At 35.1% G+C, this 15,516-nt stretch overlaps 1 protein-coding gene across 1 annotated transcript in view; it reads right to left on the bottom strand.

Annotated features, from left to right (window-relative positions):
- Positions 1–827: 827 nt before the first annotated feature.
- The window catches only part of LOC128559896 (interferon-induced protein 44-like), a 32,566-nt gene continuing 17,877 nt past the window's right edge, over positions 828–15,516 (bottom strand). Inside the window, exons 5-6 of the mRNA XM_053552934.1 lie at positions 12,536–12,710; positions 828–3,444 (exon numbers count right to left, since the gene is read on the bottom strand). Coding sequence (XP_053408909.1) covers positions 3,149–3,444; positions 12,536–12,710 — 471 coding nt within the window. The 3' untranslated portion in view covers positions 828–3,148. The remainder of the gene's footprint in view (positions 3,445–12,535; positions 12,711–15,516) is intronic.

The following is a 15,516-nucleotide window of genomic DNA, read 5'->3' as shown; positions in this document are numbered from 1 at the left end:
TCTGCTCGCTGCAGTTCATCAGTGTAAACTATCTTTGTATTTGTATGCAGTTTGAGTAAAATCCCTTGAGCAATTTAAGATTTATGCCTCGGACTAGCAAATTTAATAAAGGTGTATAATTTTAAACGTAAGCAGAGTTATAGTTCTTGCACACACCAATTCCTCATAATGGCCTCGATATAAAAATCTTTACGTAGTGTTAGAGTTCTGCTTCAAAAAGTTAGCAAGTTACAGTTTTATTTTGTGTACACTTCACTTTCAATGGCATCTGTTATAATTTGAAGTATTAACAAAATCCCTTGCACAGTTTTGGAGTTATGCTCCGGACAAAAGTGTTGCGCAAGCACGCACATATGAACGAATAACATTGTGTTTCTGTGTTGGGATAAAAAGGAATTCATTAGCCTGGAAAATGTAAAATGCATGTCTACAAATATGGTGGAGGTAAATGCAAGACAAACTTACAGTGAAGACTACGCACCTTAGGTTTACCTAATTTAGAGTACAGGACAGTTCACGTTTCTATTCACTGGTTACCCGAAATAAAAAACTCACTGCAGAAAAATGCCACTTGGAACAACCTACCATAATAAGTGTTAATTGCACCCACTCTAAATTCTTTGGAGTTTAGCCTTAACACGTCTCGGGCTGTGTCTAACAAATTGTTACCTAGTTGCTATTGCAAAGGGGATACGTTAGGTATTTTAGCGCCTGTATATAAGACAGTATTGAGAACAGTGTACACACATTGTAGTTTTAAAATGTTGATAAACGTGTTGTTCTACAACTACAATGTAAATTGAAAATAATAACGAAAAAGTATGATGTGAGCTACGTTAGATAGTTTATTCAAATAGAGGGTAATGTTAAAATAAGTTTACAACATGTAATGATATCAAAACATAACACAATTACATAAAGGCATAAGTTTATAAATTGACACCATCATATATAGACGGATCTATAGAATTAAAGTTAATGTTTAATATCTTAACATTCGCACTTATGTCCTTCCTTACGATTTTCTTTTTAACTTTCGTACTTACGTCCTTTATTTGTTTACGATAATAACTGCGAAATAACTTCTGCGTTTATAATAACATGTACACATTGAAATGATTGATACAATTGCCAGTTATGGTAAGTATATTACAATGCATGATATATGTAGTTTTGTACCATACTTTATGCTAGCTGTGAGATGCATGGGGCGATGCAAATGTTTAATACTACACATATTTCAAAAGCTGGAAAGATCAACTGAATTCCATTATATTATTGTTGATGTGACGCTACAATGAATCATACAAAACTACAGAGATGCTGTATCAACTGTTTGTGAAGAAAAATAATTAATAACAGGATTAACAAGTTGTATTTTTATCGAGCATAAGATTTTATACCGCAAAATAGTTTTAGCGAAGACGTATTATGTTTTTTAATGCATTGACGGTTTATTTTTTGTCACTGTTGATTTTTCTGCTTTAACATAACACGTGTCCAATAATATTTATGTATGTATTGAATCCTAAGTTCATTAGAAAGTTAGCAGTCCAACAAAAGCACATGTTAAATTATTCACCTTTGCATTACAGTTGACTGAAGGTGTCCTTTTATTTTTGTATAATTTCGCTTACTTACAGATTTCCTAAATCTTGAAAAAACACACATACTAGTAATCAAACCCCAAAATATGAAGTTGTTTTTATTTTGGTGTTGTTTTTCCCCCAATGTTTTCTAGCATAATATATCTTTGTTCGTTGTGTTTTATATTGTCGCGGCATATGGTTCTGGGACGATCTGTGTATGAAATAAATGGGAACCACTGCCTTACTCTTGCGTGAACGTAAGAGGCGACTAATAGAGTCTTAACACTTAGTTTTGCTGTAACTCTGTGATTCCAGCAGGTATGCAAATTTGGATCCCATACCTCATGTTTTTATTTCGATGTAAATGAGATGTGAAACCAAAATCTGTAGTCCTGTTTGGCGCCATATAACCTATACTGTGTTGGTGCTCCGTAAAACCCAATTAAAATAATAATAAAAAAAATTATAGTGTCAATTTTAAGTATTTTCAATTAGTACTTTGTAACTATATTTGAGTGGTATCCTGCCAAATTCACCATATATTAAGCTAATTTGTTTTTGTAATGAAACACCAAAATATTCTTGCAAAAGTGTACTTGGATAAATTCTACTTTTCCAAAATTGTTTATCCCCGTAATTTACGACAGATATAAACACGTTATCAAAAACTCTAGTGTGCGCTTAACTGGGAGCTCAGTAAATTTCTTTAGATAGATTTAAAGCCTGTTTGTTGCCGTTAATGCTTCTTCTGACAGTGGGCCAAATGTTTCAGAAAATGAACCCCCTGTAGTCCAAGATATCGTTTTAATATATAAATTTTGGAATTTCAATTTCAATGCCATCTTATGATATTCACTCTGCTCCCTTTTTCGAAAATCATTACTTAACATTTTTAGCATTAACAATCGGCTTTCCTTTCAAGAATCCGTCATTTCAATTTCAGAAAACAGTTCGACATGTCATCCGCTTGTAGTAAAAAAAAAGTAGTTGGAACATTGCTATGCATAATCCATAGACCATTTTACACGATAAAAAAATGAGGAAAGACTATGACGTACCCAACTACGCTCAGTGGATTTTGAATTGTTTTCTTGATTTTTTTAAGATAATACTTTAAGTCAGTTTAAACGCAAAATGTACAAGTACGGGTATATTTCAACGCAAAACAACCCGATCACTTTCCAGTCTCAAAGTTATCTTAAACCTAAAATCTTTCGCAGATTTAAATTCACTTCTTCCTGTACATTTCTAAAACGAATTATCTACATGTAGTGCAGCAGCAGTAATAGCGAAAACCCTTATTCATATAGTATTCTTGTGCAAGTGTTTAACATGTTTTAATAAAAAGTTTAATTAGTTTCTTTCTAAAATTGCTTACAAAAACATTTGCAAGTACATGATTCTGAAATAGTTGAGGAAAAAAAGACATTTTGTTAAACTATGTTTTAAAAATATGGATATTATATGAAACTGTAAACGTAAACACGAACAATAGAAGAAATATGATAAGCAGTCCTTCGCTTATAGTGAATATTGTCTAAATTCCATCAGTCATATGTTTAGAACATAATACAACCTTTTTTTTCATCTTCCATGACGGCTTCTATTTGATCAGATGCATACTGTAAGATCTGCCTTAGTGCCAGCAATATAAAAATGCTGGTTCCCTTATTGATTTCGATATCCTGTTCATAATTCTTGACTGGGTGGATATTTCCTTCGGAAATGCCGAATATATCTCTTGCCATTGTCACAGCTTTGTGCACTGCAATACTCCGGAAGGTCTTGTTGATGTCAGCCTTGACTTCCGTACACAGCGAGTCAATTTTGGTCAGAATCATGACGGCAGGAATATCTTAAATAAAATTTTGTACGAAAATAATTAGGAAGCATGCATTTTCATATGGAATTATCGATCATATAGATCCGTAACTAGGAAGAGACATTAATTTTAGAACCTAAAGATGCGACAGCTTTAAAAATGTGCTAGATCTAGTATTATTAGAAGGTATAGGTAAATTTAACGCCGGAAATTCTTATATATCTATGCTTATAGGCCTAATTTTCATTCATCTTCAGTGCATATATCACGAACATACTAGAATTGCTGCTATTAGGCATTGAAAGGTACACATTCATTCATATATTCTAATATCCTTGTCTTTGTTAAAACACGCTTACGCTAGAATGACGTCCAGTTAACGTGCGGTGACGTCAATGTTTTTGTAGCGATAAAGAAAAAACGCTATTATATTTTATCTACTGTTTTAGATAAAGGGCATATTAGAAACGAAATAGCTAAATCGTGTTTTAACACTATTTATACACTCGGTAATATGTCGTACAAATAATTTCACTCGGGCTGCGCCCATCGTGCATAAATAGTGTTAAAACACGCATTTGCTATAAATTATTTCTTAACTGAAGACATTAGATCTACGAAAATTCTGTTATTCTCGATAATATTTTAATTACTATGGAGTAGTACTAAAATTTCTATAGTATTGTCACGTGACAAAGATGATCCCGTTATATACATCTCTCGCATAAGAGTCTAGAAATACGTGTATTTTTTATCTGACATTATTTTTTGTTTATACTATTTTTTAGGAATGTCGCGGTATAGGAATTGAATATTACAACGTTGAGAAAGTGTGTTGGTGGCCCGGAAGCCCAATCGGAAGAGCATCGGAACAGCATTCCGAGACCCCGGGTTAGAGTCCAGCCTGGCTTGCATTCAAGCGCCCTTCTCTATGGAAAACTATCAAAGAAGTAAGAAAAGTATCTCATTACCTTTTAAAATGTTTAGTTACTATTACGTTGGAATGTTTTAATTATTTATCACGAGGGTTCTGCAAAAAAGTTCTGTCACTAATGGGCTTCCACAGTTTTATCCCAGGTATTTTTTAAAACTCTCCATTGCACTTGAATGTTACGATATCCGTTTATTTCGTGCAAATTGCTTTTCAAATTACCGAGTTATACATGCAGTCATATGCACTGGCCAATTTACTTGTCACATTGTAAAATGGACGAAAAGACTTAAATTCGTAGCTATAGGCTTGATATACTATAGATTGATGAATTGTGTGCCATATATATGGACCTCAGGCCATTTTAAATGCTCTAAATGTTTAGGTAGGTTAAAAAAGCTTTAAAAGCTAGGAAATTATCAGTCGGAGATGATACCCGTTCTGTTAGGTCTAAAATCTATGTTACTAAGACAAACATCGCTGCTGTAAAAGCTGTGGTCGAACAGGATGCGTGATTGCCGGTGAAAGATATATAATATAGCCAGTTGTACTGGCATATCAGAAGGCAGTGTGCAAACAATTCTGAAAAAAACGTTTGGACCGGAGAAAGGTTCGCTCTAGCTGGGTACCTCATTTGTTCACTGAGGAGCAAAAGAAACAACGCATAAAATGTGTCCGGGAACTTTTGAAAACATGCAAAGTTTGTGACAGTCGGGTTATTTTTAACTTGCTAACAGGTGAGGAAACCTGGGTACAAATGTTTTATTTATTTATTTGTTAGGTTTAACGTCGCACCGACACAATTATAGGTCATATGGCGACTTTCCAGCTTTTGTTAGTGGAGGAAGACCCCAGGTGCCCCATCCGTGCATTATTTCGTCACGAGCGGGCACCTGGGTAGAGCCATCGACCTTCCGTAAGCCAGCTAGATGGCTTCCTCACATCAAGGATTCAACGCCCCGAGTGAGTCCATTTTATACACGCATTCTCTAACAAATGCGAGGTTGTTAAGTCTTATCTTGACTTCTGAAAAGGTGGAAGTTGTAAACCATCCGCCTTATTCATCTGACCTGAGTCCCTGTGACATTTTTTTATTTCCAAGGCTCTGGAAGGAAATATAAATCCAGAAAATCTCTTGGCAGCGGCATTTATCAGTGTCTCAAACAGATACCAAAAGTAGATTATTTATCTGCTTTGTCGCGATTGGGTAAAACATTACAAAAATGTGTTTCGGTAAATGGGGGGTTCCTTGAAGGTTTGTAATAAAAATAATTTTGATAAAACGTAGCACTTAAGAAATCCGAACACAATGACAGAACTTTTTGCAGGACCCTCGTACTTTTGAAAATATTCTAATTATCTTTTACTTTAAAATGTTCTAATTATCTACTACTTTTGAAATTGTTCTAATTGTCTACTACTTTTAATATATTCCAATAATCTATTAACTTAAACATATTCTAATTGTTTACTTCTTTTAAAAATGTTGTGATTGCAAAAATTTACTATTACTTCTTTAACATGTAAATGGAGCACAAATAGGAGAATAGAGTAAATGAATAATTCTTTTCCAGACGATTTGCCGTTTCTCGACGGGATATACAAGGACGTTTGAGGCAAAGGTGATAAATGCACATATTTGGCAATATTCCAAGTCCACTTCCAATCTATTTATCTGTCTGTCTGTCTATCTGTCTGCGTGCGTGTGTGTTTGTCTGTCTGTCTGTCCGACTGCATTTAGCTTGTCCGCCCTCATCTCCAATACCTCTGACCAGAGTTATGGTTTACTAAACGTACTTTTTAAATACTTTCTTCTTTTTTCAAAAATTCTTCCCCTATTCTATTTGAGAAATTTGCATAAACTGCGCAGTATTTATCAGTAGCAAACCCAGTTGTATTTACAGTTGAACGATTTTTCACCCCTGAGTTCTGGTCCTTTGATTATCATGATACATAAAATCTATTTAGAGGTTACTGTCCGCCCTTCGTCTCCAAACATCCTTGCCGGATTTCAAATGAACTTCACAGGAGTGATTGATATGAAGCCTAATTGTGCTTGTCTTTGGTACGTCAGTTTATTGTTCGCAAAGTTATGCGCCCTTAAATGTAATTTTTTAACAAAATTTGTGTGGGCGTCTTCTATACTATTGATGGATAAGAATGGTCGCATATATTACGGGTTTTACAGTCTTCTTTTCACTGAGTTAAGGCCTCTAAATGTTTATACATAAAGCCCTAAAATGTACATATTCTAGTCCATACTTCATCTCATAAACCTCTTGCTGGGTTTCAATGATACTTCACAGGAATGAAATAATTGTGTCAAGTCCATTTTTCATTTCTGTCTAAATTCTCCAAAACAAGATACTAGCAAGCCTGGTTGAACATTGCGTGTTTACGGTTAAATGAATTTTCACCGGCAAGATGGCCGTTTAACTGTTATACTTAAAGCCTACATAACTAATTCATAATGTTCATTAACGTTTCTCTTTATATGATAACAACTGCTTTCACAATGTGTTACTTATAGAAAACCCTACCTTATCAAGAGTAATTGCAAGGGGAAACACACATCTAATTGTCTACAGAGATAAGCAATGAACGATTTTGTACTACTAGTTATTCCCACATTTGCGGAAGGGCTGCAATACCAAATTCATATCTTCAAAACATAACTCTATACTTAGCTATTGATTATATTATTTAGATCACACCCTATAAACGACTGTATCCCCCGCTTCCTCTTGCGAGTGATCAAAACAATAAAATGACACGGAAAAGGTACGAATCGTCATTAAATTCATTATTTGGCTTTACACTCTATGTGTATTTAAGTTAAACGGTAAGTCTAACATAAATATGTGTATATGATGATATAATAGATGCAACTGACAGGTAATGTTTAAAAAATGTTGACTGATCACACTCATTGCATGAAAATTCTCTCGACGATGTCAAGAAATTGATGAATATCACGCCAAATTGATTTGTAATCCAATTATCCATTTTGTTTTCTGTAATAAGTATGCATACTCCATAAATGTATGTAAATAAAATGTTTTGTTTCTGTTGCGTTTTTGAATGAAATTAATTTTTCTCTAGTCGGTAAAAAAACATTTACTGTATGCCGGCTTGCCAATTTTGATATTTGATCTGAATTCGTATTTGCGAATGATACTGTATTCCATCTTGCGATTACAAAAGGCGATTTATGTCCTTGAAATGCGTAAATGAAATAAAAAATATGCATATAAAATTGTTCCTTTTAATCAGTCGTCATGTTTATACTGCCATTAAATGTCGACCCCCCCCCCCCCCCCCCCCCACCCCCATGCGATGCTTAAACTAATCCATTGGGGTGGTTGGATTCGAGTGTCTGTGACTCGCTATCCTACTTAATTAAATAATTAATTGAATGCTTCAGCATCGTTTACATGCAAGTGTTCAGAGTTGGCTTTACACTCATATACTATCATAAAATACGAATTAGAAACTGAATGTATACACAAGTTCCCTACCATGTCTTGCAAGATATTAATCGTCGATCCCCTATGGAAATCGCACGAAGTAATGTTACCTTACGATTTCAAAATATCAGTGAGATGAGACAGGAGAGGACTATAGGTTGACCCCCGTCTGTCTGTCCGTCTGCAAGAAAATGATCCTCTGATTTAAAAACAACAAACAAAACTATTTCACCCGCAAGTATCCTGCGGATGAACGTATAAATAGAAAAGGATAACGAATATATTTTCGGAAAAGTCGATTAAGTCCTTATTAGTAATTCAGAGTTAACTTCATGGTGAATCAGTCAACAAGATTCAAAAGCAGCACAAAATAGCCGAATGGCCTAATGGTTTAACCCCGTTTCTCAATAATAAACTTTGATAAACATGTAATCGTTACAAATACAGCCGACATGTTTACTGACTGTCAAGATTTACCGCTATTTCTGATGTTAGAAATAGTTTGCATTTGATAGTGATAACGCACACACGCCAGGAATATGTCCTTGCGGATTTGGGCCTCTGACAACAATTGTAACAATAACAAGTCATAGTAACAAAATCAGATTGGCATGTAAAATCTGACAAATCGTTGCAGAAGTAACTGATGATGTGGAGGATGAGAACTAACTATTTATCTAAAAGTAGACATCATTTTTTTACAGAAAACAGTCAGTTTTAACAAAGTATTCTTATTGTAATTGTTCATAAGGTCAGACAATTTGAGAGTATCTGGATATTTAAAATAATATTCATTTATATATTAAATATATAGATGAATATTATGTTGATAGAAAAAAAAATATATTACATTTTTTATCAACTTTGAAATATACATTTGTAATAAAAAGGAAATTCATCTCCGAAATATGTTACAATTACACAAATGACAAGTACTTTGTTCTCCTGCATTGTTTTCAAATCTACCCTTTTCTATTGGCAACATGATTCACGCATCTGAATTTACAAAGTGAAATGCTAAGGTCAAAAGGTAAAAGCTTGAAATATTTTTCAAATACAAATTCGTGTTTATACATTCTATAATTTAAACATTTGCTTGGGTTATTAACTGAATAGTTCCAGTTTTGTATAAACTGATCTTTAATTCAAGTGTTAACAGCATTTTAGAAGGAGTTACAAGAGCGAATCTTCTGATCTAACGACTAATTAGATATACCAAGAGAATCAAGACTTTTTTTAAAATAACATAACCAGTTAAATTTCTTGTTTTGCCTCTGAGACAGTGAGAGAAGTTCCGTACAAAATATTACAAATTTTATTTTCCTTGGAGCTTATTAACTTACTCCAAAAACTCCCTGAATTTACTAATAACTGCAAACATAGCTTTGCGTGCTTGATCAACTAAATGAGCCTCAGTTCTACCGAACTTGCCATTGAATGAAAATTGAATACCTAGGTATGAGAAGTAGCCAGCAATTTCTAAAATATTACCACTCTCAAATTGAAATACTGAAGCATTACGTATACCTCTCTTATTTTTCAAAAATATGACAACTTTAGCCCCTATGAGGTGTAATACTCTGAAATAGCATTAAGAGCTGACTGGAGGTCATTAGGGGTCTCTGCTAAGGTTACTGTGTCATCAGCATACAATAGCAAATATAACTTGAAGAAGAAAACTTAAATCGTTATCACTTAACATATGACTAGCATTATAAGAAAATAACTGAAGACCATGAAATTTACTAGACAAAAAGCTATTAATCATTCCAGAATAAAACAAAAATAGAATAGGAAAACGATTTTCACCTTGTCTAACTCCTGTATCACAAAAAATTCAGATGGAGTATTGTTTGATTTTACACAAGACTTCGCTTTATCATACATGTTGAGAATAATTTTAAAACATTTACCATCAATATTGTAACTTAGAATCTTTCGCCGCAGAGCAATACGATTGACTGAGTTGAGGGAAATTTGGTTAATCCAAAAAAAGCACAGTAGAGTTTTTTATTATTGACAAAATACATATCTATTAACAACTTTAAAGAAAATATATGATCAACAGGGCTATAATGTGTTCTAAATCCAGCCTGTTCTTCACACAATATGTTATTGACCTCAAAAGTGTTTAACCTAGTGTTTTATAAAGATGTGAACAACTTTCCAAAACAGCTTAATATAGTTATGCCCCTGTAATTGTCAGGGTTATTAATGCTACCCTTGTTCTTGTACAAAGGTAAATAACATCATTACTCCAGATATCGGGAAAAATACCCGACAACGACAGACGACGGACACAGGGTAATCACAAAAGCTCTTCTAGAGCACTTCTTGCTCAGGTGAGGTAATAGACCCTCATTTTTTTTCCTCTAATGGCACTTCTGCTTGTAAAATGGGGACTTATTTCATTCTCAGAATGTATTTTCAGTAAAATAAGACAAGGTTCATGTTAAAGTGCATGTGTTTATGGCAAATACAAAGACAAACCTAAAATAAAGCTGATTACTGTGCAACGCTGTCAAGAAAGCGATCCACAAAGGATTAGTGAATTCAATCTGGCGCCGCTTCACCTCATTTACTGTTCATTTTCTCACATGTTATTAATTGCAGTTGCGATTATATATTAGTTGGTTTGAAATTCTAGAAAATATAGTCTTGTATGAGACATCGTCGCATTACGGTCTCATGATGGTGAACATTTGTGCCAAGTTATTTCAAAATCCCTTAATGTATAAAGAAGTTATGGCACTGACACGAAACACAGACCGTGTTTCTCCTTTAAGTGTAACTTTAAAAAGAAAAAGGGAAGTAATAAGATGGGCATTAACTACATATGGCCGGTGTTTGTATGAAAACTTTGAGAGAGGTAGGTGCAATAGCATTGAAGTAATTGCACGACCAAATATATGAGGACACATATACAAACAGATCGAACAGACAGACCGCATGGTGACTGCTTTATACCGCCCTCCTTCAAACATTGTTTGCGGGTTCTAAATATGAAGAAATATTACAGGAGCATAGGAAACGCCGACATTTTGTAAAGAAGTCACTCACAAACAGGCATACAGTCTATCTACCGAACTCGCAAGCACTTGTACAGAAATTAAGCAAGCATGCATACAGTCAGGAAATAGCACTGAATCTTCTTTCCTTTACGGTTATAAACAAATTCGAGAATTTATCAATGATTTTATTTAATTTTACCAAACTAGTATTGTTTCTTTATCCATGAAACAGTGGAATTTACATATAGGTCATTCTTCCAGCAAGAAAATAAGTACTTGTGGCGCCGACAATGTATAATTTCTGGACAAAATCAGTGATCAATCGAGTTTTAGATATAATTCTACCTGTCATCAGACTAGGACATTATATACAGAAACAAGTCATGTTCAGGTTCTAATAAAATGAAAATATATATACCTTTAAAGCTAATCAGTCACTTTAAAATGTTGTTTTTCAACGTTTAGCTGTCAGTTTATTGTTTTGATCACTCGCAAGAGGAAGAGGGGAAATACAGTCGTTTATAGGGCGTGTAGATGGGTGCAATAAAAATGATATAGTGTGTACTATTTCGTTTCTTTCTTAAATGAGCCCACCCGCTTAGCTCAGTAGGTAAGAGTGTTGGTCTACGGATCGCGGGGTCGTGAGTTCGATTCTCGGGCGGGGTGCATGTTCTCCGTGACTATTTGATATTGTGTCTGAAACCATTAGTCCTCCACCTCTGATTCATGTGGAGAAATGGGCAGTTACTTGCGGAGAACAGGTTTGTACTGGTACAGAATCCAGGAACACTGGTTAGGTTAACTGCCCGCCGTTACATGACTGAAATACTGTTGAAAAACGGCGTTAAACCCAAAACAAACAAATCTTTCTTAAATGTTTATCGATAATACACAGACTAGTATGGAAGCCCTGGAGGGAAAATTGATTTCCGTACTTCCCACTTCTGACTTCAAACTTTTGCACTTCTCACTGCAATCTTCTTGACTTCCTACTTCCTTCTTCTAACTTCCACACTTCTAACTTCCGCACTTCTGACTTCCAGCTTCCTGACTTCTGATTTCCAACTTCCACACTTCTGACTTCCGACTTCTTAACTTCTTACTTCCTTCTTCTAACTTTCGCACTTTTATTTTCTAACTTCCGCACTTCTGACTTCCAACTTCCTACTTCCGACTTCCACACTTCCGACTTCCAAAGAGGGAAAATTTGAAGTCAGAAGTGCTGAAGTTGAAAGTCAGGAAGTTAGAAGTCAGAAGTGTGGAAGTTAGAAGTCAGAAGTGCAGAAGTTAGAAGAGGGAAGTAAGAAGTCGGAAGTAAAAAGTGTGGAAGTTGGAAATCAGAAGTCGAAAGTCAGGAAGCTAGAAGTCAGAGGTGCGGAAGTTAGAAGTCAGAAGTGCGGAAGTTAGAAGAGGGAAGTAAGAAGTCAAAAAGTCGGAAGTAAGCAGTGTGGAAGTTGGAAATCAGAAGTCGAAAGTCAGAAGTTAGAAGTGCGGAAGTAAGAAGTCGGAAGTAAGAAGTGTGGAAGTTGGAAATCAGAAGTCGAAAGTCAGGAAGTTGGAAGTCAGAAGTGTGGAAGTTAGAAGTCAGAAGTGCGGAAGTTAGAAGTAGGGAGTCAAGAAGTTGGAAGTGAGAAGTGTAGAAGTCAGAAGTGGGAAGTATGGAAATCAATTGTCCCTCCAGGGCTTCCATAGACTAGGCATTTTCTGAAACGTACTTAAATCTTTAGTTCCATCTTGTAACACTCTAATCTTCGGCATGAACGGACCAAGTCCACTTTCATTAACAATAGTTGAATCCAAAACAAAAACGACGCAATGGATCCGGTCTTTGGCTTTTGGCTTGCGACGAAAACAAGGGTCATTTTCCTGTATCCTGGCTCTTGGATTGAACTGAAATTTTCATGATATTTCAATATTGATTACATTTAACAAACGCAGAAGCACAACTTTAAAAAGGCGATTACTATGCTCTATGTGATAATTGCCACACAGTAAGAATATTTCTTATTAGGTAGAAAAACTCACTGTAACAGTGAAAAAAAATTATTCAGCACACTAAGAATACTTTAATGATTAAAATAAAATCTTGAATGTTAAACAGATATTTTAAAACATGTATATGTCGAGGACATTTGGTTGTTTCAGTGTGTTTGTGTGTGTTCGGGTTTAACGTCTTTTTCAACAAAGACTTTTCATTGAGTGAACTCTATATTCATAATCTTACATCAATATTTTCGCTCGAAAATGTAAAATTTGATGTCCACGAGAATAAATAATCTAACAGTACGTTTTGGACATTTTTATTCCATGTTTTTATCAACATAATGTCGCATGGCTCATACATGAAGAAGTTGGTAAGTCTGTAAGATTTATTTATTTGTATTGAAAGAACGTACATCTAATGTTCTGTTTGCAAAGTAGTTATGAGTGTATTGCATTTATTTCAGTACTGAAATGAATATCCAATTGTTTATCATTTGTATCTTTTCGCGCTCAACTTTATTAACTCACAATATTTATACTATATTCCACTCTAACATTTTGAGTAAAAAACATGCAATAGTGCTTTATTCAACACAAGGGGCCTCCGTGGCCGAGTGGTTAAGGTCGCTAACTTCAAATCACTTGCCCCTCATCGATGTGGATTCGAGACTCACTTGGGGCGTTGAATTCTTCATGTGAGGAAGCCATCTAGCTGGCTTACGGAAGGTCGGTGGTTCTACCCAGGTGCCCGCTCGTGATGAAAAAAAGCACGGAGGGGCACCTGGGATCTTCCTCCACCATCAAAGCTGGAAAGACGCCATATGACCTAAAATTGTGTCGGTGCGACGTTAAACCCAACAAAATAAATGAATAAATTATTCGATACAGGACAGTATCATACTACGTACTAAGAAAAAATCTGACAACATTAAACAGACACGAACTGGAAGGACGGAGAACAATTGCCAATATACCGCCTTGGTAGCTGCAAACCAATCTGTCTTAGAATACTTTGTGATAATTACACATTCAATGAGATTTGTTTGGATACCTTTTTGACTTTGTAGAACAATTCGATGGAGAACAGAACATAACTAAGTCACAACAAATGAAGAGTCGGTTTTATTGAGTCTTTGTTCAAAACCACTCGCACTCCATAGCACTGACTTAAGTGGATTTTTATTATAAAAAAACAACAACAAGAGCTGTCACTAATGGTGACAAATGCCCCCGCAGCGCCTTGACCTTTGACCTGGTGACTCCAAAGTCAGTAGGGGTCTTGTACTCAAAAAGTACTATCAGCATGTGGTTTGAAGGTCCTGGGTGCAGTGGTTCGCGAGTAAAGTGCCTTTATGCAAAAAGTTAACGTTGTGACGAACGAACGAACGAACAAACGGACGGACAGTTGAAAACTTATATGCCTCCCTTCGGGAGCATAAAAAAAACATTGTATGGACGCCTTGAACCCAAATGATAAGAAAATGTATCAATACCGACTCAAATTTTCAGTCAGACACCTCCATATAATTACCTTTTATTATATATATATAAACAATACTAATTGGTGGTTCATGTTCTTTTCGATGTTTCCATAGTAGAGAGAATTTATACGAACTAATCATCACCACAATATATAGACCAGATCGGCAAAGCGCCTAGCAGTACAAACGAAGTCCACTAACCCAGTAAGATTAGTTTTGATGCCGCTTTATATTCACACTTGAATTGTACTACACATTCGTACTATCTCTGTTATTATGTCTTACAAATCAGCAGTGACAGTTTAGTCTTTACAACTGATTGGGACCTTTTTTCTCTCAAAAATTTAACTGGATTTCGATGATACAATGAATTTTGTAGAGATAGTGTGGTATAATTAAATTCAGAACAGTTTACGTTCCCATACGTTTGATCCGCGAGGATACAAGTTCGAATAATAAATTATTATTCCTTCTCTTAAGAAGGAACATTATTATAGTTTGGTTAGTCACACTTGACTGAGCTACTGATATCGAAAGCTGTTGTCATTACAAGCTGGCCAGTCAAACTCCGTGACCTTAGAAATAACCCCTGACGTTAAAACTATTCTTTCCTAATTGAGGCGACTCTCTGACTGAACGCGTCCATGGATTACATATTACTAAATCCGAGGATGGTTGACTGATTCTTTTATTTCCTCAGTTCTTGAAGAACATAACATATATACAAACAAATTTACATGTAAACAACTAAATATTATCGTAATCTTCAAATGCATGGTTTATATGTGAAAACAAACCCCATTGCGACCCTCTAATTATGTGTAACAAATTCATGCATCGAATCATAACGGATTGACCGGGTCAATGTCTTATTGCCGTATTTACTCAACTGAAAGTGGTAACAGATTTAATTTGTTAACAATTTATGTTAAATAATAACTAGCGTAAATACCTACATGACATTTTTTGGAAGTATAAAACAGACATTGCAACCAAAATTTTACAAGATGATCATTATATATTTATATAGATGTGCCCTAGAAGGAACTTTAGGTATGCTTTAACTTGTTATACATAGATTAGTTTCGATGGTGCTTTATATATAATTATGCAGATGTTGAACCAGAACAAATGTGCTGCTCTATATGAAGTAGCATCGAAACTAATCTTATTTGGGATGGTGGGGTTGTTGTGGAATTTGCACGCTCGTTTGAACTGCTAGACGCTTTGCC

The sequence above is a fragment of the Mercenaria mercenaria genome, chromosome 10 (assembly GCF_021730395.1).
Source record: "Mercenaria mercenaria strain notata chromosome 10, MADL_Memer_1, whole genome shotgun sequence".
NCBI classification, from domain to species: domain Eukaryota; kingdom Metazoa; phylum Mollusca; class Bivalvia; order Venerida; family Veneridae; genus Mercenaria; species Mercenaria mercenaria.
Note: the sequence above shows the minus strand (reverse complement) of the source record. Positions and strands in the feature narration are given on the sequence as shown.